Here is a 27,578-nt window from a genome sequence, read left to right as displayed (position 1 = left end):
ATTATAAACCACAAAAGGTTACCATTTAAATAAATAAATGTGTACTTACATGACCCGTGCAAAACGTGAATTAGCACTCTGCCTGCTGTCATCTGCGATGCTCATAATAGTGTTTCCATGAATGAGCAGTTTGTGTCTTTATGGCAGCGCATCACCGGCTCCACACATTCACAAGCACTCACATTTAAAACGCTGCACATGCAAACTAAATATTTCATACCTGGGATGACATGAGTAAATGATGAGAGAATTTTCATTTTTGGGTGAACTATCCCTTTAAGTGCATAAGCAATTGAAACAAATGAGCTCCACTAAAGCGCCACTTGTAGGTGTAAAAGAGAAGTGCGATGGAATTACATCACTGTTACTCAACTCACATTGAAACGGCATGGACAGTTGTTTTCAATATCACTACGTCATACTATAATGTGATTTCTGATCATTTCAGTTTCACTCCATTGAAAAGACATGTAGCACAGATATCATTTGAGAAGACACACATGCAACAGCGGTTAAGTACCATTTAACTAAAGGCAATGTTACAGGTTAACTTTTAATCTATCAGATAAATAGCTCAGCCTAATAAACTTCACATCTGGGTACAAAGTTCCGTGCAACTTTAAAGTAACCACGAAGAAGTCAAGAATACGACCGAAAGACACTGTCTTCAATAGTTAGATAACACTGTTTGATTCAGTGCTGAAATGTCTCCGATTTTTGTTGATTTAAATATTTCTCCGAGGAAAACATCATAAAGATGGCATTTTTATTGTTATAATGACGCGACCTCTTCCCGGAAATTAAACGTACGTTAAATATACAATTCTTCACTATGATTGCCGTACATCATGCGGACTCTTTCCAGATGTTGTTGACAGAGCAGATATAAACATCTTACCATCAATGCTCTAGAGTTGCGAAAAGCATCAGCGCTGCGGCCGAGAGCTGTTAACACAGACGACATTTTCCACTTCAGTGTTTTTATGTTGGAGTTTCTTGTCTTCTTGGGCACCTTGAAGAGTTTCAAATATGTAAGTGCCACCTGCCCCTCCTCCAAATGTCAACGCAGATGGGACGTGATATTACGACAACAAAAAGCGACAGCAGGACATGTAACTGTTCCTGAAGTCCTTTACGCAATAGAAATGTTACAACCTCCTAATATTGTGATTAACTGTAGTATGTTTATTAGGAATCGAGCCCATGCCCTTGATGTTGTCATGTTCTACAATATTGAGTTAAAAGTTCTTATGAACTGTGGCTGACAGAATGAACTTTAGTTAAAAAATAAATACATAAACACATAAGCCAGCTGCAATTGGGGCACGTTGTCACAAAAGTTCTATGTGTGTTCAATTAACTGTATCTTTTTTCCTGGGCAATAACGTGTAAATGTTCAATAGCCAAGACTTTAACGGAATAGTTGACCCAAAAATAAAAAATTATGATATCCCAGGTATGACTTTCTTTCTTTCTTTCTTTCTTTCTTTCTTTCTTTCTTTCTTTCTTTCTTTCTTCTGAACACAATTAAAACATTTTAGGAGAATATCTCAGCTCTGTAGGTCCATACAATGCAAGTGAATCGTGGCCAAAACTTTGAAGATCCAAAAAGCATATAAAGGCAGCTTAAAATTAATCCATACAACTTCAGTGGCAAAATACATGTCTTCAGAAGTGATATAGATGTGGGTAAGAAAAATACATTTTCACTTCCACTTGGTGATGGGTGATCCAACACCAAAAAAGTCAATTCCTTGACTCTGACTCAACCTAGTATTGGATTCTTTGTATAGGAATAAATTATTTTGTTCAACTTTGTGATTGGCTCAAATCAATGAATTAGCGTTCTTAAGAACCAGTCACATCTTCTAAAATATCTGTTGGTTGGTGGGGCACTTTTAAGTAACATACTCACTACAAAGGACTGAGCTCATGATGTTGGCACTCTGAAGGGTGCATGGCATTACAGGTTGAAAGTACCCTTCACTAAATGTCTTGTGTAGGGGCCTTTGTAAAAAAAATAACTTTCGTACTTTTGTTTGGAATGACCCTACGAGTGATGTCCTCTTCCCTAAGTGCCCTTCAAGGGCACAAAAATGCAGTGTGGAAATGTGAGTGCGTGCAAAAGAGAGAGAGGGTGTGCGACAGACAGTGTTGGATGTAATGCATTACTAAGTAATTAATTACTGTAATTAAATTACTTTTTCATTGAAGAAAAAAGTAACGTAAGGGATTACTCTGAACTTTTCAGTAATTTAATTACAGTTACTTCTGATGTAATTGTGTTAAATACTGTATAGGCTATAGAACAATACTATTTAAAACAATGGTGAATTTGAAATCGAAATTTAACGTCTAATGTTAAAATATATGTTTTATAATTTAACGCTGTCCCCTTAAATTCTTTAGCCAGTTCATGAATAATTTATTAGATTTTATATGATTTATTTGAAAGAATTAAAAGAATAGTTTCATGTCTATCCTTGTATTTTTCATCTGGTCAAGGTTGATCAGGGTTTTAGAAAGTAGTTAGTAATAAGTAATGCAATAACTGGTCAGACAGAGTAATTTTTCTCTTGTAAAAAGGCAGACAAACTGCTAAAAATAGATAGATTTGCCCCTTGAAGGTCTCTGCGTTGTTCTGTCTTTTCTGAGTGCTGAAGTAAAGCAATTATTGTTAATAATTTGCACTTTAAAAATTCATCCCGTTATTAATTTTATCTGACTCCAACTTTATATTAATATGACTCCAATTTTAAGTTGACCTCTAATTTAGATTAAGGCTCTAATTACTTTCGGATCATTCTTTTATTTTAATATTTTAAGTTACTGATTACTCTGAATCCTCTTCTGTTCATTTACCTTTTGATCAGTTTCTAATGAAATTCAATCTGACAGTCTTTAAGTGGCTTCCTCCTATATTAAAGCTTCAGTTATGATATAAATGATTCTTAAAATGGTATTCTCCTGCTCGGTTCCTCCAGAGCGGTTTCTCCTATTTTAAAGACCCTTTATTGATATAAATGATTTCAGAGAAATACAGAATAAATCAAAAAGTAACAATTTATTTGCCAGGTAGGATTTAAGTTACAGAAACAAGTCAAAGAACATACCTGGCAGTTGAGAAAATTACATGTAATTGCAAAGCATGGGAAATTTGAATGCAGATTCCTATTATTAAAGTTACACACATTGAGGTGTGGGATCATCTGACTACAGAGAACCCTGAGCTCTGGGCCAGCTTTCCTTAAATATCCAGACAGTATACACATTGTGTACCAAATGGATTTATCCTTTGAACAATGAGAATTTGGGGGTTAATGGGTTCTTGACTTCCTGGTGTTAAACCTTCAAGGAGGGGGATAGACCTCCAGAATGATTCAGTATTTGGCAAAGACCTTATAACTTTATTGTCATTAAGTTTTACAAACCTGGGGAAAAGAACACTATACCAGACGCACTGAGACATTTTAAATAATACCAAACATGTTACACTAGTTACATTATTTGTGTACATCAGATATGATATTTTGTTACATACAGATCTTAGGTGAGTTTGAGATGATTCTGAGCTGAAGGGGAACAGATGAGGAGGAGAGGGGAGAGAATGGGACAAATGTTGAAGGGCAACAATGAGGTGTGAATTTGCAATCTTCGCTCAGTGGGGTGTGGTACCTCAGGAAGAGTTGCTAATTGTGAGATCTCAAAGATCATACATTTGCTCTTTGCCTATGGGGCAGACGTTGGGGAAGGTGGTTCTTCCAATTTGTCTAGTTTCTATTTGGCAATGAAATAAATTATTTTGGTTACAGCCCATTTCTTTTCATAATCGGATACAGCCTGTTTCTTTTCATAATCAGCACTAAGGGAATGACATTGTTACCGGTTATTTTAAGGTAAAGTTACACAATGTCTCTAAATTAGACTAAAAGTGTGCTGTTATAATAGCAGGAGTTTATCTTCATGTCACACATTTTAAAAACTCTTAGGAGAAAATAAAAACTACATTTAGTTTGTGATAAAGACTGCAATCTTCACAGGACCATTGCCAGAACACATGGAATGGGGACAGATGTGGATAGTAACTACGTTATTTACTTGAGTAACATTTTGGGGAAAATGTTACTTTCAGAGTAGGTTTAAAAGTGGCTACTTTTTACTCTCATTCAAGTAAATTTCGAATAATTTGTTTTACTTTTACTTCTTTACAATGTGTGGCATTACTGTCATTACATTACTGGGTTTATTTTGAATTAATGTGTAATTTATTGAGCGATTATTGAATGTGACTTTTACGAGAGTGGAAGTTCCCAGTTGTGCATGATGAGACCTTCTCACTTGAGTGATGAGACTGTCACTCAAGTCATCAGTGCAGCAGCATCAAACTCTTCAAAGTGAAACACTTTCTTCGCACCACACAGTGAAAAAAATAATAGATTCGTCATGCAATGCCTTCTTTTAACACCAAGACAAGCTGATATTTCAAGATTAAAGTCACAGCTCCAACTTCAGGCATCACACTGAGGTAAGTTTTGGCTCTAATTCTAACGTGGGCTTTTCTGTGTAATGAGATGGTCATTTTCAGGGTGATTTTGTAACTGGGCTCTCATTTTTTAAGTGTACATTTTTAAATCAGTGCAGCAATATATCAGTGTGTTTTGTCCCACATGTCATAAGCAGTATTTATGCATTTCTCAGCGCCCTTGCGGGGGTACTTGAAACTATCGCAGCAACTTCAGGCGGATTAACTGTATAAATCCACGTAAACATCCAAGTTGAGCGTAAATCGCTGCCATTCACAAGATCGACAACTGGAGCACGAACAAACAGCATTTCTGCATGTGCACAGCGAGGTCGTGTGATGTGCACAAGGCAATAGTCGCGAGGAGAGTGGCTGAGTCTGCAAGCGATCACTCATTCACTATTTCCTATATAGTAAATGGCAGTTAGTGCACTATATCTCAGCAGTAAGTGAACCAAATGAGTGAATTCGGACGAGAGTGTCGGAGCTCTGGGGCTATATGATATTATGTTATTTTAACGCAGTAATGATTTGTCAAAAAGTTATTTACTACATTCAGCATGAAATAAAACATTGCAGGAGTGAAGGAAGCAGTAAACTCCCAGCTCATACGTCTTCCCCATGATGGATTGTGGGAAATTAGCCATCACTTGAAATGTGCATTGTGGGTAAGAATGAGTGAACAAAAGTAGGGAACAAGTGGCTCACTCAGAATTCAGACACTCCTACAAATTTATTGCTGCTCCACTCCACTCACATACTCTGGTGGCAACATTTTAAAACTAAACAAACACACAAGTCTGCATAAAAATAATCCATAAATCTCTAGTGGTTAAATCAATATCTTCAGAAGTGATGTGATGAGTGTGGATGAGAGACAGATCACTTTCACATTCTTCTTGTTTTTTGGTGATTCACATCCTTCTCTGCATATCGCCCCCTGCTGTCTAGCAAAAAATGAGAACTATTGATCTGTTTCTCACCAACACCTATCATATCACTTCTGAAGATATGGATTTAACCACTGGAGTCTTATGGATTACTTTTATACTGTCTTTATGTGCTTTTTGGACCTTCAAAGTTCTGGCCACCATTATTTTGCATTGTATGGACAAACAGAGCTGAAATATTCTTCTAAAAATCTTTGTGTTCAGCAGATAAAAGAAAGTCATACACATCTGGGATGTTTTTATTTTTTTATTACATTTTTTTATTTTTGGCTGAACAATCCCTTTAAGGTACGTGGCTATGTAGAAAATTACTTTAAAAAAAGAAACCTACCTTGAGAAAAAGTCACTAGAGTAAAAGGTGTGAGAACTAGCCCATGACCTCCCCTATATTCCACAATAATTAAATAGTTTATTAAATAAAATATGCCATTTTTTATACCTGCTAAACCTGCTAAATTATAACCCTAATATTAATAAATTCCAGGTTAATCCTAACTGTATTCCCAACCCTAACTGCTATACTCATCAGTTTAGGAGGAGAATCAGTGAAGACAGCATTTTAGAAACAACTTTGCCAGCATTTTGAGATAAACCTATGGGAAAAGAGCACAATTAGAAGTTCATTATCTTTACAACCCATCACCCCATCACTGCTGTAACAGCTGAAAACTAGCCTACGGTGTGGTTCTGAAGATATATTTCATATCTATTTCTGAGTTCACAGAGTAAGAGTTCATCTTGAGTCAACCATTCCTCACTTCTTTGAGAGATTTCTAGAATTCCGATCGTACAAGCATTAAAATCCCTTCGAGGTAAAACTTGAATTATGTTTATCGGCCTTGTCTCATTTCCAACCTCTCCAGGAGTCATCTGTTTATTTGTGAATTGAGTCCCACTTCTGCCAGAAGAGCTTTCTCTTGGACAAATCCCTTTGACCTTATGTGAGAAGGGAATATTGGGGCAAACAGGATATCAGAAAAGATTTCTTTTAAATGTGTCAAGTAATTTTCCTTATTCAAGTTAAACTGTTTAATTATTTGTTTCCACACTTAATGAAAGGTTTATCTTGTTATTAATCAGATTAAAAGGGTGATTCTTTTCATGAGTATTTGTCCTTTTTCTGTCCAATACTGAGTCTGTACAGCACTAGCTTTACATAGTGTTTTTTTTTTTTTTTTGTAATTTGTTCTACATGCATTCTTGTCAGGCATGTGAGAAGATACAGCAGAACAAGTATGTGATCTCAATAAAACTCCTTTTATAATCCTTTAGTTTCTCTAAACATGCTATTTCTGTCCTCAGGTTTTTGCTGGTTTTTGTCAGTAATTAACAATTCTTTAATTAATGACACGCATGGTTGATTTTGTTCAGAAAGATACTTTGATCTTTCTGGACTGGAGGAGAGAGAAAACCTTGCGTTGTTGTAAACTTTATTGAGCTAGGATCTGCTACCGCAGGTTTCATACATTTTCTATTAGAACTTTTACAATATTTAATTTCTCACATATTGTATGATATATTGTTACTGAACGGGAAAACAACTTTTGTTGTTGTCTCTGGAAATGCCAGCTATCTTACAATATTGTAACATTCAATCAAAATGCTTTTTTACTAAATTTTCAAGAATTCAATCACATCTTGACTATGTGGTAAAAATGGTTCTGCATTACAAGAAAGATTCCAAGAAAGGGGTCATGGTTGTGAAATCTATAAACATGTATTAACCTGAGAGGTTCGTCCATAACTTAAGTAATGTATAAATCCAGGTGAGAAAAAGTAAAAAGCTGTGTTCTCTTCTCTCTTTAGGTTACTTTATCTAGCAAAGGATGGAGTTTATATGAGGTTATTGATGCCCAAAGAATTTGAATGTATCTCTAACTGAAATAATTTGTGACGTGTTCTTGATTCACTTACTCATCCTCATCCAAAACAAAGTACCAGTAAGTAGATTTCCAGTCTTCAATTAGACTGTGAAACCAATTGGGATGGGATAATATGGTTATAACAATTCGGTTCGATTTATGATATGAGGTTCACGATTAGATATAATCTCGATTCAATATAATACTTAAATTAAAAAATATTACTGAATTTTTGGTATTTTCTAAAATTGAGCAAAATGCCCATTAAAATTTCTCATCAAAAATAAACTTCTTTAATATCACACTATAAATGCTCAAATTTTAAACAATAAGAGTTGCTCATATATCTTTCTCTATAAGAAAAGATCACAAACAAATAAGCTTAAAAAATAGTGGCTTATCAGGTGCAGAACAAGCAATAGAACTGAACAGAACCTGTCTTGAAAAAAGTATGTGAAAATATATATTTACTTTTTTTTATAATTTGTTTGTCATCATTATTATAAATCAAAATGTAACTTTGTAAAAATAAAACAATTCTACATTATACTTATATTCTATCATTAAATTGTATATATAATAATGATATGAGCTATCACTGTTTGAAACAATATGTAATTTACAAGTAATAACATTGAGTTTACCTTCATTTGTATAAGAAATGCTAAAAAGGTTACTGTAACTATAAGGGTTCAACAATGTTACGGTTCAGCGAACATTAACACAAATCTCTCCATTTCTTTAGCGCATCCATGCTGCGTGAGATTAAAATTTATATTTCTTTTTACTTTTTTATCTGACTGTAAAGAACAGAAAGAATATTAAGACACATTATTCAATGAAAGTGGAGTGCAGGCGGGAGTCTATGTAGCTAAGCGAGTATTGATGCTGACTACCACCCCTGGATTCACGAGTTCGAATGACTCCAGTCAGGTCTTCTAAGCAAACAAATTGTCCCGGTTGCTAGGGAAGGTAGAGTCACGTGGGGTAACCTCTTTGTGGTCGAGATTAGTGGTTCTCACTGTCAGTGGGGTGTGTGGTAAGTTGTGTGTGGAGAGTAGTATGAGCCTCCACATGCTGTGAGTCTCTGCGGTGTCATGCACAACCAGCCACGTGATAAAATGTGCGAATTGACGTTCTCAGAAGCGGAGACAACTGAGACTTGTCCTCTGCCACCCTGATTGAGGTGAGTAACCATGCTACCACAAGGACCTACTAAGTAGTGGGAATTGGGCATTCCAAATTGGGAGAAAAGGGGATTGTGACAGGGCGGAGGGCGGGCCGGGTCGTGATTCCGCACACCCGGCCCCTAATCAGGCTAATTAGCCCTAGAGAGGGATAAAGGCCAACCGAAGATGGCAGTGCGACAGAGAGAGAGAGATATTTACGGACACCTGTGTCTGTGTGTTTGTCTTTTTGGTTGCATTTTATATTAAACTATTATTTAGATTGTCAAGCTGGTTCTCACCTTCTCCTTGCCCATCTTAATCCCTTTACAGGGATACATTTATTTAGTTTTAAATGAAAGTGGAGTGAGCCTCATCAATGATGGACACACTTTACACAGAAGAAACAATCTGTTTTAATCTCAAGCAATTTTCATCCAAACAAGGCGACTTTCTAGGTATTCCAGTACTTACATTTTTAAAAGCTAAATTCAAGCATTTTAAGCACTTCAAGGACCTTGTGTGAACCCTGAAAACAGTGTAGAAAAAAGCGCTGTAGTATAAAATCAACCGATGGAGAGATTATGATGTTTGACGGGTTATTTCAATTATGATCACATGGTCAGAAAACAATGTTGCAAATTTCAAAATAATGAGTAATGCCACGATATGGTTCATAATTTTTAAATTTTTTGGTTTGCAATATATCAAAATTTGATATATCGTCCCATCCCTAGAAACCAATATTTTTTGCTCTACGCACTCTAACGGCGAAATCGTAAGGCTAATTCGAATGATGTCGTACAACTACATTCGTCTGAATTTGTACGACTTTCACTACAGCCAATGACATCGCAGGACATTTGTCTCCATCTAATATGCGACAATTACTTGCTTCTGTCACACACAACAGCTTCCTATCATGTTTGCACACTCTACTGAATGGTTAGGCTTATTTTAGAGGTTTGGGTAAGGGCATAATATTAATAAGCATGTCCTTTGCGCCTCGTGCATGAAACTCATGCTTACTTCCGCATTAGACATCCAAGCATTTGCACGTGATGAAATCATACAAATTTATACCAACAAACTAGTACGAAATCATTCGAAATAGCCAACTGGTAAAATATGTAAGAATTTTCATGAGACTGGGTTGTTGTTGCCATAGCCTACTACAATATTTTGAGAGTGAAGCTACAGGCAAAAGCTCCAAACTGCCAGCCAGTACAGAGCGCATAACACAACACTTACCCTAACCATATACATGAGCGGAAGTGCCGCCCCATTTTGGAGTAAACCCGTCCCATTCTGAAGTTTTGGAGTTTCCATCCCCATCTTTGGGGTTTTTGGTTATGTTTTATTATCCTGTAGAGTTATATTATTAGCTATGGAAAACTAAAGAAAAAGTGACTGTATGTGTCATTATGGATGTCATTTTATTGCCACCTCGACACCTTCAGTCGTTCAGAAATGACTCATCCCAAATCTAGGTGTCACTGATGTGCTTCAATGGCACTTTTAATAAAACAGACATTTTATCTTCACAACGACAATGTCTGGACATAAAGAGGAAGAGAAAATTGGGTCAGGGCTCTCTGTGCTGGCAGGCTGGATGTTCTTGTTTGAGTATGGAGTTGTTTAAAAGCAGACCTGGGAGGACTATTGGACACAGTGTAGGGAAGACAAGGCAAGTGCTAGCGGCTCTCTCACATTTTACGGATGACGTTCAAAACAGCAGAAAGAGCCCTGACCATACAATTAAATCTTCCTGCACTCTCTTTATTTACAGATAAAATTAATACATTCATTTATTTCACATAGTAACAAACCTAATCAATCTTTTTTAATGATCTGTTTTTCATCCATCCAAACAGTTCACAAGTCACATCTGCATTCAAAATTCATTCTTTACATTTGTCCTTTACTCTCTATTTATACACTTCATGACTCTTCTATAAGAACTTCCTACTTCTGTGTAGTCTTAAATCCCTTAAAACAATATGTAAAAGTATTTACATGAGCAGTAATCTCTAACTATACCATCACAAAACCATGACTTGACCCTCCCACCCCACCCACATTTCTCACCCATTTCCCAAAAAGTCATATCCTAATGAAAAAGCTACAAAAAAAAAAAAAAAAAAAAAAAAGTAGGGGAAAAGCAAGAAAAACCAACTTAATTGATTCCCAATGTCACAAAAAACATTTCTTGCATCCTCCCCATTCTAAAAGTGCATGCCTAGATTCAGCAATGGAAAATAAAAAGCCTGTACAGAAACTTTCCAAAAGCATTTCACCCAACTTCCTATCTCAGACATGGTGAACGAAGTGACAAATCAGGATATTGACAACAATAATCTTCTTTCTTCTTGATTTTTAGTTTTGACAAATACGTGACCACGTTGAGTGATTTTAGAAGGTCTAAAAGTTGGTTCAAACTGTAGTGGAACAATTAAAGTGGGTCTCTGAGGCAGCAGCTGGTAATGGAGCAGTTTTGGGGAAACTGTCATTAAACAGTCAGAGGTGGCGGGGGCTGGGATGACCATTATGATAGAGCTTCTGCTTGATATGCACCATGTTTCCACTGGAATCCTCTAGTTGCCGCAGCTGTGCACGTCTACGGAGGTCCCGAAGGTTACAGAACTGGGGTAACCATGACCAGGAAGGGGTATCTGTCACATGAAAAGAAAACAATTAGTAAACTGTTGAGCTTTGTCTATGGGATTCACCTGAAAAAATATAATTAATGTATGGGGTGACTCTAATGTTGTATATGTTAAGATTAGTTAATACATTAGGCATCACTACTAGCATTGAACAATATTTCTTTACAACATTTATTACTTTGGGTTAAAGTTAATTTATATATATATATATATATATATATATATATATATATATATACTACTCTGCATTTTTTGTTGCATTTATATTGCATTCAAAATGTAAACGTACAGTATAGGCTAAATCTTCCAATGGCAAAAATTATGTTTATGGTAGGGATGTGCAAGGGTGGCAGACTAATCGACTAGTCATCCAACAACTGACTAGTCAATTACTGGGGTCAACTACTAACATTAATATTTGTAGTGGTGTATTGTATTTAATGGGAGAAGCATTTCTCAAATGAATTAAGAGAGACAAATTCTTGATGACCATTTTTGCATGATGATAACTTGCTGTGCTAAACAGTGAATAACAGTCAGAACAGTAAAACCCTCTGCAAGAAGTTTACTTTCTTTCATGCTTTGGATTTAGTCCTTTTATGTGCTGCTGTTACAGCAATCAAAGTGCCGAATTAACCATACATTTTAAGATGATCACTGTTAGACATTAAATCCTCTGCTGTGAGTAACGTTACCATATATGTGAGGTGTTGTGGAGATATTAAAGTCTTTTGCAGATCCTGTCTGAAATATTTCTGTGCTTTTGAATGCATTCAGGATGTGCATAAGCGGTTTTGTGGCACTCTGTATTAGAGCCTTTCTTATTTTTTACTTTTATAGTTTCGTGCTATATGATGTTAGTTATTTAGCCTATTTAATTTTTTAATATCCATTCATTACCATGTTGAAGTGCAGCACTTATTGTCTGTATATACCTCTGAAAGTCATCTGATTCAGGTCACGTGAACATAATTGAGCCTAATTATACATTATCCTAACTGGACTAACACAGGGTACCTTCATGTGCCTGTCTGGATTTAAATTCTTTAATGAAATTAAATTAAATTCTATTCTTTTGTTGTTGTTTTTTTTTGTCCTGTGTTTAGTAATCTTTTCCAATCAGTTTTACCAGGGTCAAACTGCTGAACATTCGGCAGCATATACCAGATAATCTTTTCCCAGTTTTTGCATATTCGGACACTTTGCTGGACATTTTAGCCGCCGGCGCAGCTTTGCTGTTAAAGAGATGCAGGCGAGGGAGATGAGCAGGTGCGCTGGTGAAGCTCCATCGGCGCTGCTTTCGAACAGCGCTGCCAAGCATTCATCTAGCGAATCTCCGCTCTCTCGCTAACAAAATTGACAAACTTCCTCTCCTCACCCGTACAAACAAGGACTTTTGAACCTCTGCTGCCTTGTGCTTCACAGAAACCTGGCTGAGTGAAGCAATTCCGGACAACGTAGATGTGCTGTCCTAATTTGGAAGTGCTCTTTATTAACTGTAAGCCTTTCTACTCACTGCAGGAGTTTTCTTCACTTATTATGGTGAGTGTTTATATCGCGCCAAACACGTGTGAGGGCAGCGCTGCAACATCTGGCTGATCAGATCACAGACACGGAACAACAATACCTGGACTCAGTTATTATTATGCTTGGGGATTTTAACAAAGCAAACCTCACACGTGAACTGCCCAAACAGCACATGCCCCAGCAGAGACTGAAATATACTGGATCATTGCTACACAACAATAAAGGATGCATATCGCTCTGTCCCTAGAGCAGATTTGGCACTCACTGATCACTGTCTGGTTCATCTTCTTCCAACCTACAGACAGAAACTAAAATATACTAAGTCTGTAGTAAGGACTGTGAAGAGATTGACCAATGAAGTAGAGCTGGAACTCCTCATGCAACCCCCCTCCTGCTACTAAACCTGCATTTAAGATCTGTTCCGAAATCAAAAGTTAAGGAAAGCACAGGGCCCAGATGGTGTTTCACTCATGTGTCTTAGATCCTGTGCTAACCAGCTGGCCCCCATCTTCACACTGATTTTCAATAGATCAATGGAGCAGTGTGAAGTCCCATGCTGCTTCAAATGCTAAATCATCATTCCTGTCCCAAAGAAACCCAAAATCACAGGATTTAATGACTACAGACCTGTCACCATGATGTCCGTGGTCATGAAATCATTTGGGAGACTGGTGTTGGCCCACCTGAAGGACATTACTAGACCCTTTCTAGATCCCCTTCAATTTGCTTATCGAGCAAACAGGTCTGTGGATGATGCAGTCAACATGGGATTGTTTCATATCCTGCAACATCTGGACAGACCAGGGACATATACAGGGATCCTTTTTTGTGGACTTCAGTTCTGCCTTCAACACCATCATCCCAGCTATAATCCAGACTAAACTACACCAGCTCTCTGTTCCCATGTCTATCTGTCAGTGGATTACCAGCGTTCTAATGGACAGGCAGCAGCTTGTGAGACAGGGGAAATTCACTTCCAGCACCTGGTGTGCTCTCCCCACTACTCTTCTCCTTCTACACCAATGACTGCATCACCAAGGACCCCTCTGTCAAGCTCCTGAAGTTTGCAGACGACACCACTGTCATCGGCCTCATCAGAGATGACGTTGAGTCTGCATACAGAATGGAGGTTAAACAGCTGGCTGTCTGGTGCAGTCAAAACAACCTTGAGCTGAACACTATCAAAACGGTGGAGATGCTTGTGGACTTTAGGAGGAACACCCCAACACTGACCCCCCCCTCACCATTCTAAACAGCATTGTGGCTGCAGTGGAGTCATTCAGGTGCCTGGGCACTACCATCTCACAGGACCTGAAGTGGGAGACCCACATTGTACTTCCTTTGCCAGTTGAGGAAGTTCAACCTGCCACAGGCGCTACTGATAGAGTTCGACTCAACAGTCATTGAGTCTGTCCTCTGCACTTCAATATCTGTCTGGTTTGGTTTAGCCATGAAATCAGATATCAGAAGACTACAAAGGACAGTTAGGACTGATGAGAGGATTATTGGTTGCCCCCTGCCCTCCCTTCAAGAACTATACACTTCCAGAGTGAGGACAAAAGCAGGGAAAATCACTCTGGACCCCACTTACCCTGCCCACTACCTTTTTGAACTGTTGCCTTCTGGCCGGCGCTTCAGAGCTCTGAGCACCAGAACCGTCAGGCACAAGAACAAATTTTTCCCTCAGGCTATCCACCTCATGAACAGTTAAATTGCCCCATTGAGCAATAATAATGTGCAATTCACAGTCTAATCTTTTTATATTTGTCCAACACATCCAACCTCTTCTGCCATTCCATTCCATTGCACTGTATAAAACAGATTTTTATTTAGAGTTGCACTACGTATGTGTATGTGTTTCTGTATGTGTGTGTCTGTGAGTATGTATGTACATGTGTACGTGGGTGGTGGCGTAGTGGGCTAAAGCACATAACTGGTAATCAGAAGGTCACTGGTTCGATCCCTACAGCCACCACCATTGTGTCCTTGAGCAAGGCACTTAACTCCAGGTTGCTCTGGGGGGATTGTCCCTGTAATAAGTGCTCTGTAAGTCGCTTTGGATAAAAGCGTCTGCCAAATGCATAAATGTAATATATATATATATATATATATATATATATATGTATTCTGTATATAACTTATTTCCTATTAAATTATTATTTTTTTTTTATTAAATGTTTAATTATCTTTTATTATTATCTATGTCTTGTTGCTGTTTTGAATTGTTGTGCACTGGAAGCTTCTGTCACCAAGACAAATTCCTTGTATGTGTAAGCAATAAATCTCATTCTGATTCTGAAATGTTTTTCTGCTTAAACATGCACAGTCAGATGTCTTTTGACCACTTAGTACATATCTCAGGCTGCTTTTAAAAGACGTTTATTTTGCTGACTGTTTACTGTCGGCACGACTTGCCGCAGTGGATACTTCAATGGTAGACAACATCATTGATTATAATGGGTTCTATTTCTTTTGACATGAATCGTGTCTGGTGTAGACAGTTGTGCTTGAGAGGAACAGTTTAATATATTTGGATGCAATGTGTTGAATGTGCGTTATGTGTAAATCCTAACATTTCGTTTTATAATGTTGTTGAGCTGGGTCATTCTCATCCGACTAAGTTTCAAAAATGGCTCTATTCGAGGAGCTGCACGATGTTAGCCAATAATAACAGTGGGCGTTTATGTTGACGTTTTAAGCAGTTTTAGGCCAAAACTGAGCACTTCAGACAGAGGGCCAAACATTTTATAAAATGACCAAATATTACTAAATTATGACTATTTTAGTGCAAAAGAACCCATTACTAACATTATCAGTGGACCTCAGGAAAGATAATAAAACTACATAAAAAGACCATTTCATGACCCCTTTAACTTTGGGCACTTTCATGTTCAAAGGGTTGGTTTGTTATTAAATCAAACTTATTTAAACTTTTTTCTTTCTGTTATATGAATTTCTCAAACTGAATTGGAAACTGTTTACCAGGGCTTCCTCATTTGTATTGTTGGTACATTTCAAATTACTTTTATGTACAGATTTGAACTGTTTTACCCTTGTCCAAGACAGAACTAAACTGTGATATAAACTATTAAAAAGATATTAATCTAAACAAAGGGAAAAATAAGCATAAAGCATGTCAATATTTATTGTTTGAAAATATATGTGTGAATAAATGTTTGTAATTATTATATATTTTTTGTGCCATTTTCACCACACCAACATATTTGCTCCTATAATAAAGTTTTTTCCCCCAAAAGTTAGTGTTCTTGTAATAAGTCGGCAAAGGTGTCAGTGAAGAGCATGCTTGAAATGAAAAATGAGACAAGTGATGTTTGAAGAACAGAAAATTCTAGGTAAATATCACTGGTGAGCAGAGTAAATACTTTTAGCGTCATGTCCAATCAAGATGTAATTTTGCCAAATTATGGAAAAAGTCTGAAAATATAATTTTATTGTGTTTTGTTTTTAGTACACATAAAATGTAAACCACCAAATTAGCCTTAGCAATACAAATGAGCTGTCAATTTTATTTCAAAACTTTATTTCATTTAATTTCTCCATCATTTCCACTAGAATTATATTAAACACAATACAACATTTTAGATCTGGTGGAAATGACACTATAGTGGGAATTTTAAATCTTCTGTGGTGCATGTACACACACTATTGAACATTTAAAGAGAGTACAGTGCCAAAAATGTCTACCCACATGTAGAAATCAGGGCCTTATCCATCATAGACATGAGGGAGACATGTTTAAGACATATATATATAAACGTATTTAAAAATGTTACCATGAAAAGTAATCACTATGAAATGTCATACATTCTTGATATGTCTAATAACACGGTTAAGTGAAGCACTTTATATAATGAACCAACATGTTAATGTGTGTGTGTGTGTGTGTGTGTGTGTGTGTGAGAGAGAGAGAGAGCGAGAGAGAGCGAGAGAGAGAGAGAGAGAGAGAGCGAGAGAGAGAGAGAGAAAGAGAGACAGCTCTGCCCCTCACTACTGGCCCTGTTAGAAATGTGTGTGTGTGTGTGTGTGTGTGTGTGTGTGTGTGTGTGTGTGTGTGTGTGTGTGTGTGTGTGTGTGTGTGTGTGTGTGTGTGTGTGTGTGTGTGTGTTTGTGTGTGTGAAGGTGGGGGATATTTATAGCATTCTTGGGTATGCCATCAACTAGGACTATAATGAATGGCTTACAGAGGAAGACAGTGAATAAGGGTTTTATGAATCAAAAGGAAGCGGAGAAGAAGTTAAATAAAGACTTGCATATGAAGGGGATGCAATAACAGGTGTAAAGAGATAGAGTTCCTTAGATTAAATAAAAAGCGAATGGTGGCAAGCCATCACTTTTATAAGTGTAATCTTTCATTATTAAAAAAGATTTCATAAATGAATCCAAATACATTGCTCCTGATCTGAACAGAAAGTAAAATAACTAAATGGAAAACTGATAAAGGGGTTAAGAATACTCAAAGCGATAGCCTCCGTAGGCTGAGGAATGAGAAATTATATTGATCTCTAGAATGGGACAAAGACAGCCAAAAAAATCTAAGTGTATCTCTCAATGTACTGTGTATGTGTTTAATGTGCGAGTTGAGTGTGACTGCATATATACACGTCTTGCCAACTTGCCTTCCCTTTCCAGCTGCTCTTTGTCTATTTATAGCACTCACACAGTGCAAGGGTGCAGGAGTGTGTGTGTGTGTGCTGGTGGGGGTGGGGCATAACAGCATCTCCCTTCATTCTTCCTCTCCATCAGCCTCACCTTCACTCCTTATATTGGTGAGGCTAAATGAGGTTGACCTGCCATCAACGTCACAGTTTCACAACTGTGGTGTGATTCACTAGAGGGGCATTCCCAACACTTTTCAGTAGGTCAAATATGGAGATATTATTTTCTCTTCTAGATCTGAATTTTGACACATATATTTCTCTCAACTAGCTCAGTTTTATCCAAAAGCTTGCATACCAAACCAAATCACAGGTTATGTATTCTTTTCTAGTGGAGGCTTAGTTACCATATCATATAATAATATTTACTAATACAGTTCTTAATGAGATTCTTATGCACTAGTACCACTTGATATGGTCTTTTCGGTTAAACTCTTTTGTTCCAAGCTTTTTGTATTTGGCTATATCTTTAAAGGGTTAATTTACCCAAAAGTGAAACTTCTGTCATCATTTTCGCACCATCATGTTGTTCCAAACACATGACAAGTTTCATTTCTAGGTGAATTATTCTTTAAATCATAATAAAAGTCTGTCCAAGGAACATTATGAACATATTCATACTAAAAGCATTCCTTTTTAAAGTAACATTTACATCTTCTGCCACAGCATCTGTACTTCTTAGCCCCAATGGACCTTGGCAACTGTTATAAACAACTGCTGTTTTGCATGTGTTTCGGTTACGTTCAATGAACGCCTGCTGTTAATTTCTGCAGACACAGTCTACATCTTATTACATTCATTACTGAGGGTCATAATAATAGGGTAAAAGGGGAACACTGACAGCTCATGAAAATTAAAAATGTAGCTGTGTAAATGTTTGGGGACAGAAAATTACATTTTTGGAACTTTTGGAAAAAAATATGTTTTTTAAAAGGTTTTAATTATCGATTTGTTTCTCACACAAACCTATACATTTGCTTCAGAAGACATTCATTGATTGACTAGTAGTGTGGATTACTTTTATGCTGCCTAATTATGCCTTTTGGACCGTCAAAAAGCCAGCAGCTTCACGGTAAGATTCACTTTCATTGTATGGATAAACAGAGCTGAAATGTTCTTATAAAAACCTTCAATTCAGTTCTGCCGAAGAAGGAAAGACATACACATCTGGGATGGCTTAAAGGGGAGTCTATTATGAGAGAGTTATCATTTTGGAGTGAATCATTCCTTAAAGGCACTTGGTCATAACAGTATTGTGTTGCATGTTAATTCTATAGTTTTTATGATGACAGTGATATGACTTATTAGTATCTGCACATAATACATGGCATTTATTGAGCAAGAAAATATCTCTCAATGTCTTTCAACCTCAAGCGCATCATTCCAAATGAAATATAATGGCAACCATTATAAAAAGCATTCATGTAACGATTTCTCTTAACATTAAATAAAATGTCACTCTAGGCAGAAAAACTGTTTAAAAATGCATGACCACTCTGTGACCCAATCATTTTTCAGTTTCATTTGTCAAATCTTGGCCTGCTGGATTCCTACAAGAATATCCTTTGACCCTTACATTTATGTATGTAAAGTATATGCTTTCTCTGTTCTCTTGGTTACAGTGTTCTTCCAACTCACCATAATAGCGACTGGCTCTCCAGGCTCTCACAGCACAGTGCAAAGCTCCATCCAGCCACAACAGCAGCCAGCTGATACAGAACCCCAACAACAGCCCCAGCATGAGGTCCATCTCCTGTTTGGTCACACTGTCGCTCACAAAGTAATTCTCAGATGAGTCCACGAGTGAATTGTCTCCGTCATATGGAATTACGTAGTGAACATGATGCCTAAGACAGAGAGGGGCTTTTTAGAATACAGTTGTACATTTTGCAACAAAAGAGAAAAGTATAAACCTTAAATATTAAATAATGAAAATATAAAAATGGACAACAATAGATGGAGAGAGAGAGAATTAGGACATATTATGTAAATTACACAAACCATAAAGAAAAGCAGAGAGGGAATAAGTGCTTTAATAACTCTCAGCATGGTGGAAATAAATCAACATTTCTGTACTGTTGCTAAACTGCATGTGCGTGTATTTGGATGCAGCAGAGCTCAACCAAGCTGTGATGTTTTCTTGGAACATATAAATGCAATGCATGTGGCTAAACCCGCAGCTGTTAGAAATAATGCAATTTATAAATGATCAAATAATAAAATTAGTCATGTTGCTCTGTGATTTTTGTAATTTATTGTTATGTTATTTTACAGTTTCATGTTACTTTAGAAATAATTCTGCAGAATTATCTCCATGTGTCTTAGATAACTGTTAACTCTTCATCTGTTTTTTTAAAGTAAAAATTACTTTATATGACAACATTTTGATTCAATTATAAGCTAATTAAACAGAATTGTAAGTGCTTTTTAAGTGTTCCCCATTTATCACCCTTTTTTGCCCTGCTGTCTATATGCAAAGACACTTGATGTATGATAATTTCATATAATTTACATGCAACTTAATCCTTGACAACCTATAGTCCTATCTGAGGGTTAATAAATCATCATTTGGTGTTCTGTGTTACACATGAAAAAGTAAAAAAAAAAAAAAGAAAGTATAAACTATTAATCTCTTCCAATTCAGAAGAAGTGTATTTGTAAGATCTTATATAATAAACTGTACTAGGCACCCCAACCAGTGTTGGGTAAATTACTTAAAAATATAATCCAATACAAATGATTTATTATTTAATGTAATCAAAAATGTAATCAGATTACTTTACTAATTACTTCATTGAAATAATAAACACATTACTAATTACTTTACTTTTAACTTTCCGCTCAACAAATTCAAAACAATATCTATATTTTTTCCTTGTTCATTGTTAGACAGACAATAATTTAAAATCTAGTCACCATTGGCGACAGTCGGGATGTGTGCTTTCATATGCGGTTTCGTCAGATATCATCTTGTGAGTTACTGAATACATCTTTAGAGTGCCAGTGTGTTTCGCGCAGCTTTTCAGCCATTCCGTTGATGATACGAGCTCGCTGGCTGCACGCAACAACAAATACAGTGAATGCCATGATTTCCAATTCGTGAACAGATGACTCTTTTGAACCAGGTCTTTATAAAAAAACACCCGATCAAAAGCTTGTTTGAACTCAGGAGCTCAGGTTAGCAGTTTTAATTCTAATCACTTTCTCAATGAATCAGCAGTCAGCGTGTTCAAAACTGGGAGCGCAGACATTTCAAAATAGTAGTCTCATGTGAATTTGGGGCTTGTTTATAATTAAAAAGTACAGTGTTATGTACCAGATCTTTTTTTTTTTTTCTGTTTATTATTGATTGGGATTGGAGTGGCACAATAAACTGCATCTGGGATTTCATTCAATTTGCACACTTGTAGTCTTTGCGTCTGGGGCCATCTGGTAACAGTAAAGAAAGAGTACGATTATTTGTGTGTAATAGTTGTGTATGAGTCCCTCAATGGTCCTAAGTATCAAAAGCTGGATCACACATCACAAATAAATATATATATATATATACACTGGTGGACAAAAGTTTGAAATAATGTACAGATTTTGCTCTTATGGAAAGAAAATGATACTTTCACTCACCAAAGTGGCATTCAACTGATCACAATGTGTAGTCAGGACATTAATAACATGAAAAATTACTATTACAATTTGAAAAAGATATTCAGAACTTCTTCAAAGAGTTCTCATCCAAAACATCCTCCGCATGTTTGCACTCTATCCACTCTAACCTTTTCTTTTTGTTTTTCTGTTTAAAAAGTGGATTTTTCTTTTTAATTCGTCCCATAAAGCCTGCACCCCTGAGTCTTCTCTTTACTGTTGTACATGAAACTGGTGTTGAGCGGGTAGAATTCAATGAAGCTGTCAGCTGAGGACACGTGAGGTGTCTATTTCTCAAACTAGTGACTCTGATGTACTTATCCTCTTGTTTAGTTGTACATCTGGTCTTCCACATCTCTTTCTGTCCTTGTTAGAGCCAGTTGTCCTTTGTCTTTGAAGACTGTAGTGTACACCTTTGTATGAAATATTCATTTTTTTTGGCAATTTCAAGCATTGTATAGCCTTCATTCCTCAAAACAATAATTGAATGTCAAATATCTAGAGAAAGCTGTTTCTTTTTTTGTTGCCATTTTTGACCTAATATTGATCGTAAGACATGCCAGTATATTGCATACTGTGGCAACTCAAAAACACAAAGACAATGTTAAGCTTCATTTAACAAACCAAATGTCTTTCAGCTGTGTTTGATATAATGGCAAGTGATTGTCTAGTACCAAATGATCAATTTAGCATGATTACTCAAGGATAAGGAGTTGGAGTGATGGCTGCTGGTAATGGAGCCTGTCTAGATTTGATCAACAATAACTTTTTTCAATTCGTGATGCTGCTGTTTTTTACATCAGTAATGTCCTGACTATACTTTGTGATCAGTTGAATGCCACTTTGGTGAATTAAAGAACCAATTTCCTTCCAAAACAGCAAAATCTGTACATTATTCCAAACTTTTTCCTGCCAGTGTGTATATATATATATATATATATATATATATATATATATATATATATATATATATATATATATATATATTATTTATTTATTTGTGATGTGAGATCCAGCTTTTGATACTTAGGACCATCGAGGGACTGATGCTCAAGAAGGCAACACACTACTATATACATATTATACTTTACATAAATACCTGTTATGTAGACCCTGAAGGGCATTACTAAATAATAAAATATATTTTATCTCTTATATTTGTATAAATTAATAAAATAATACATGTGAAAACTTATGAGACAAAAGGGGAATGCAAATGTGTGCACTCATCTATTCAGTGTATATATTAACACACGATTAATGAACTATCAGCTGTCTTTTCTTTGGCTTTCTATCTTGTTTTTGAACAACAATCTAAACCAAGTAATTCTGTGATGTGGCAACTAAAACAGCCATTTGGCTCCTAAATGTTTCAGTTTAGGAGCCAATGGATTTTTAGTAAAAAAAAAATGTTAGTCTGGAGCCCTGCAACTCTGTAAACCCAAAAATAAGCTGTAAACTAAACACTGTGAACAACAATTAAGGCAATCAGTTACATCCACATTTTTGTTAATAGAAATTTCATATTTTAAGACATGTGCATGATTGCAAAATTGCTCTTAACTTGAGTAAGCTATCTCATACATTTTGATTGCACTTAATTTTACATGTAACTCTTTAGCTGAATTTAGTAATCTCAACTTAAATACTTCAGGTAGAGGAAACTAAGAGGTAGTACTAACATGAATCAGCTAGTACAGTGAATGCTAGCATGCTGAATGCAAGCTGATGGGTAACATGCACTATGCTTTGATTAGCATAGCAAATGCTCAATGAGTAAAGCGATAGATGAAGTTACTGTTTAGAAACAAATGCTCCACCCCATCCCTTCCACTTCCCCAGTTTTTATAAAGTTTTTTTTATTTATGTGCAAAATAAGGTCTGTGGTACACATTACTTGACTTTATTTTCTACAGAATAAATTACACACTTTCACACCTCAAATGTGACATTTGAAGCCACTGTACAATAAAAAAGTTTGTAATTCAATACAGCTTCAAAATTCATGTTTGAGGTATGACTGTGTGTAATTTGTGTTGTAGAACAAAACGTCCACGTATCATGGCAAATTCTCTTCCGTGTTTTTGGACTACGAGCTGAACAGCTCTATATGGAACAGTTCTATATTGTACATGTCGTCAACCTAAGCTCAAGCTTACAATCATCTTGTACAAAAAAAAAAAAACATTTACTCTCACTGTTGAGTACCATGCAAAGCATGCTGGGAAATATAATATATTTATTCTACACGGAGAGGGTACGCACATGGGGCTGCCATGTTAGAATCACATGACCAGCTGAATACTACTCACTTAATCTCAGTAACCATCCTGTTATTTGACACTTTCACTCACTGATTAAAGTAATCATGGCTGACTATGAATACTAAATTTCTACAAAGGCATTTGAAACTGAAAACTATTGATTTAAAATGATGCTGCATCCAAGCTGCTAGGTCCAAGATTATACAAAGACAAACGTTACTGAGTGCACCTTTAAACTCAAAACAATAAATCAATTCAGTTTACTTAAAAGGTGTAAACTTCATGAACTCAAAAGAAAGAGGATGTTATAAATACTCAAAGTTAATTTACTAAACTAATTTGTATGATTTAAATTTGTTCACCTCAAAACAATTAATTATTTTAAGCATTATGGTTTACCGTGAATGATGAAACAAAAAATGACAATATGGCTGTGTTTATATGATTTATGAATTGACTTGAAGTTTCATATAACAAACAAATTAAGACGCATGAGATTTTTTATGCTTTTTCTGGGCACGAATCGTGTTTTCACTGACCACAGTTCAATGACCCATTTTGAGTGCTCTTACTGTTATGTGAAACAGAATACACTCTATGTTTGGAGAGAAGATATAGGCCAATTTGAAATCACCAAGGTACAATCTGTTAAGAAATTGTACACAACTGATTCCCATCAACATTAAGAAGCACTGTTAAACAAGCACTCCTTTTAGTTGGGAACAATTTGAATTTGACCTAATTTAGTTCTCTCATATAGATGTTATGTTCTTACATGAAAAACTTGTAATCAATAGAGTTAGAAGTCTTGAAAATAAAAGGACAACATGAGGTTCTTCAGTAGCATAACTAGGTTATCTTTAGTAAAGAAGATTCTGTCTTAAAAATAATTGGATAAAGGCCATCTAAACTTAAATGAATATTCCAGGTTAAAAATTAGTTGAGCTCAATCGACAGCATTTGTGACATAATATTGATTACCTAAAGAATGTGTATAGACTCATTCCTCATTTTCTTTTAAAAAGCAAAAATCTGAGTTATAGTGTGGCACTTACAATGGAAGTGAATGGGGCCAATTCGTAAACGTTAAAATTATAGCCACAAGACGTAAACAGTGTGCCTTAACATGACGTTACTTTGATAAAATCGCTTACTTACCTTTACTTTTACTTTTAAAGTTATATCTAATTGTACAACTTTGTTGCCATGATGACATAACGCCATAAACGACTGTAAAATTAGTATTTAAACAACTTCACGGCTCAAACAATACATGAGTTTTCACAGAAGACTAAAGTAAATGCTTTCATAAAATTATAAGCTTCACATTTCTGCCTTTAAACTCTCAAAACAATGTCCCCATTCACTTCCATTGTAAGTGCCTCACTGTAACTCTATTCGAAATAAAGATTTGTGGTCATCACAATTATCCAACAAATGCTGTCGATTGAGCTTAACTTGATTTGACCCCGGAATATTCCTTTAATAAACATTTTCCCATGCTTTTGTTACTAACTTGAACAACATAACAAAACTGCATTTAAGGTGTTACTATTACTATTACTATGCATTCACTCAACGCAGTCCTTATGTATTTAAATCGCACCTAAACGTGGTGGTATGGCCAACACAATCACCCAAGACAACATAATCACTGGATGTGCTTGGAGAAAAAGCACCCCTTGATACGCAGAAAGAAACACACACACACACGCGCGCGCGCGCACACACACACACACACACACACACACACAAGCAGGGAAATCAAGGACAATTCTCTAAATAAAAACTGACGCAAACCAACAGTGGCTGCTCAGCTGTATTGCTAATCTTTCAAATTACGCCCAATTTATGGCCTAAACCCCACGAATATACAAAGGCTATATATAATGTGACAACATGCTAATGGATAAACCAGATAAAATGGAAAAGACAGTGTTTCAGAGGTTAGAGAATGGTTCAGGCCTAAGAGCTGTTAGAAATAGATGAGGGACCTATCAATGCGTGTGATAGCGACGTTACATTGTTGTCTCTAGTGATACAAATTCCATGCATTATTAAAATTGGTTGTGTTTTTTATTATTATTATTACCTTCCACAGTTGCAATGACATACGCGGTCTTCCCCTCGTAAATGCGGTAAGATGTAGTTGTGAAAGCGGTCCAGGAGTGCGTTCATGTCCATTAAACACGCTATCGCCTGCAAAGAACCATTCGAGTCAACCAGGACATGACAAGCAGTATTGGAACACAGCAACCGCTACATGACCTGGTACTGTGACCACTGCAGGGGAAAATACACATTGATACATTTCCATATCAGCCAATAATAGAAACAAGTGTGCTTGAGCTGACTTAATTAGATTTTGTTTAAATGGACCACGTACTCCAATTCTGTATTTTCTCCTCGTTAAAACACTCCCCCAGATTTTTTTTTCAGAAATAGATATTTGTAAGCTAAATGATGATGTGCATAGGCAGCCTAATTAGCTTACCATTACAACTGAAGCACCGAGGATCATAAAAATCATGGTGGTTGTGATCATATGCATCAAAACTTCCAAACTCGCCTTTATCCTCTTCACCCAGTCTTTTCAACAAATCCGGTTAAACTAAAAACATGCCGTCCCAGGAGAAGACGCTCATGGATGCGCCCTCACCACTACACCTGCTTCTCAGTCCTGAGCTCGCCAGATTGGGAAATGTTCTGAAGGTGCATAAGGGTTGGGATGACCAGATCTCACTATCCCAGCGTATTAGCCTACACACCCGGTCTTCACCCACATCCAGTGACACGCTAAGCCTCAGCCGCGCGGTTCGGTATCGTCGTGGGAGGGTGCTGAGGAGAGTGTCCTAGTCTGATTACTGATGATCTCTCTCCTCCTTTGCGCTCCAACACCGCTGAAAAAGCCGTGCGAAAACGAGCAAGGCCGGTGCCCGTTGGTTTTGTTCGCCTAAATATTGTCGGAGTTGCCAGCGTCTTCCAGACTGAGAAGAAATGCTCCCGTTTCATGCATGTGCTATTTAGTAGGACCTATACAATTGATTCTTTTCGCCGTCGAGGCTTTTTTGTCGCATGTTCAAGCAGTCGGCTTTATAGGCTATCTCCTGTGATCGCCAGTCACACACTGCGTGTTGTTCTTTAAGATCCTTCTTTCTTTATATCCATTTTTGTTCATGCAGCGGCTTCATACCTTCGTCCACGGCAGAAAGAATCGATCTCGTTGCCGCGCGTGAGCGTATGTGAATATGAAAGAAAGAGAGAGGGGGAGAGGGGGGTTTGGGAGTGGTAGAAGAGTCTGACTAATTCATTTTTCCCGTAAAGACATGGCTGATCTTTTTCAATAAATCAGATGCTTTTACATTATATAGGACGCACGCAGGCATCCCCCAAGGTAGTTTTCCCAATCCATCCTTGCGCCATGCACTCACGCGCTCTGCAGTTAATTTTGCGCCATTTCGTTGAGCCTCTGTATCTCACCTAATGTTGCCTGATACTCTGCACGTTAACTAACACATGTAAAAGGACCTTGACCGAAGATTCAAAGCACTGATTTGGCAGGAATTCAAGCTTTTAAGCCATATTGTTCTCTATCTGTTTCCCGCGTGACAGTGATACTTGATGCACTTCAGTTTCTTTCCAGGGCGTGTAGTAGTGCAGACTGAATATCATCAATATTTTCTCGAACAAAACGCAACAAAATTCATTCTATTCTTCTGCAAGAGCCTTAAAGTGAATACAATTAAAAAAATGTAGGAGATACTTTTATGTTTTCAACATGCTTTTAATACAAAATTTACTGCTATTTCTGTTTTTCACGATTACACACTGATGCATCACAGGTAACTAACGACCCATCTTAATGTGTGAAGGTCACTTAAAATATACCATGATGATGCCATCCACATTCAGCAACAATGCATTTCAGCACCCTGGAGAGCAGCCACAGTATAGATTTACTGCTGACCACCATCAAACACCACCATCTCTCTCTCATTCACCCAGTCTCTCTCTCTCTCTCTCTCTCTCTCTCTCTCTCTCTCTCTCTCTCTCTCTCTCTCTCTCTCTCTCAATAAACCGACACAAGACTGAAATGGAGAAAGAAATCAGTTGTAGATTGCTTTGAATATTTTTACAGCTGTGTTTTCTTTGCAAAGCACATAACAAATAAAAATATATATGCAGAATTAAGCTTTAAAAATAGGTGATTTATGACTTTTAATTGATTTATGACCGATTATGAGATGGTTTCAGCCTCCAAAAAATAAACAGACAGTATAAGAAGACTTTACAACTGTAATTTTAA

General features: G+C 36.7%; 1 protein-coding gene across 2 annotated transcripts; it reads right to left on the bottom strand.

Moving 5' to 3' along the window:
* Positions 1-10,593: 10,593 nt before the first annotated feature.
* LOC127619275 (transmembrane protein 240-like) lies at positions 10,594-26,484 on the bottom strand. 2 transcript variants are annotated; one of them, XM_052092131.1, is made up of 4 exons: positions 25,767-26,484; positions 25,365-25,555; positions 19,008-19,216; positions 10,594-11,172 (listed from the first exon to the last, which is right to left on the bottom strand). In XM_052092131.1, the coding sequence occupies exons 2-4, from the start codon at positions 25,454-25,456 to the stop codon at positions 11,018-11,020; spliced, it is 456 nt and encodes a 151-aa protein (XP_051948091.1). In that variant the 5' UTR covers positions 25,457-25,555; positions 25,767-26,484; the 3' UTR covers positions 10,594-11,017. The 2 variants fall into 2 exon arrangements, with proteins under 2 accessions (XP_051948091.1, XP_051948090.1); XM_052092130.1 differs by having other exon boundaries at positions 25,365-25,471.
* Between the last annotated feature and the right edge of the window lie 1,094 nt (positions 26,485-27,578).

The sequence above is a fragment of the Xyrauchen texanus genome, chromosome 25 (genome assembly GCF_025860055.1).
Source record: "Xyrauchen texanus isolate HMW12.3.18 chromosome 25, RBS_HiC_50CHRs, whole genome shotgun sequence".
NCBI lineage: Eukaryota > Metazoa > Chordata > Actinopteri > Cypriniformes > Catostomidae > Xyrauchen > Xyrauchen texanus.
This window is presented reverse-complemented; position numbering and strand designations above follow the sequence as displayed.

What these genes read in the sequence shown, in the direction of transcription:
- LOC127619275 (XM_052092130.1), bottom strand. Translation starts at nt 25,823, where the DNA reads ATGCATATGATCACAACCACCATGATTTTTATGATCCTCGGTGCTTCA. An exon ending in TCGGTGCTTCAGTTGTAATG is followed by an intron (nt 25,472 to 25,766) that starts GTAAGCTAATTA and finishes GGTTCTTTGCAG; the next exon opens with GCGATAGCGTGTTTAATGGA. An exon ending in GAGAGCCAGTCGCTATTATG is followed by an intron (nt 11,173 to 19,007) that starts GTGAGTTGGAAG and finishes TTCATGTGACAG; the next exon opens with ATACCCCTTCCTGGTCATGG.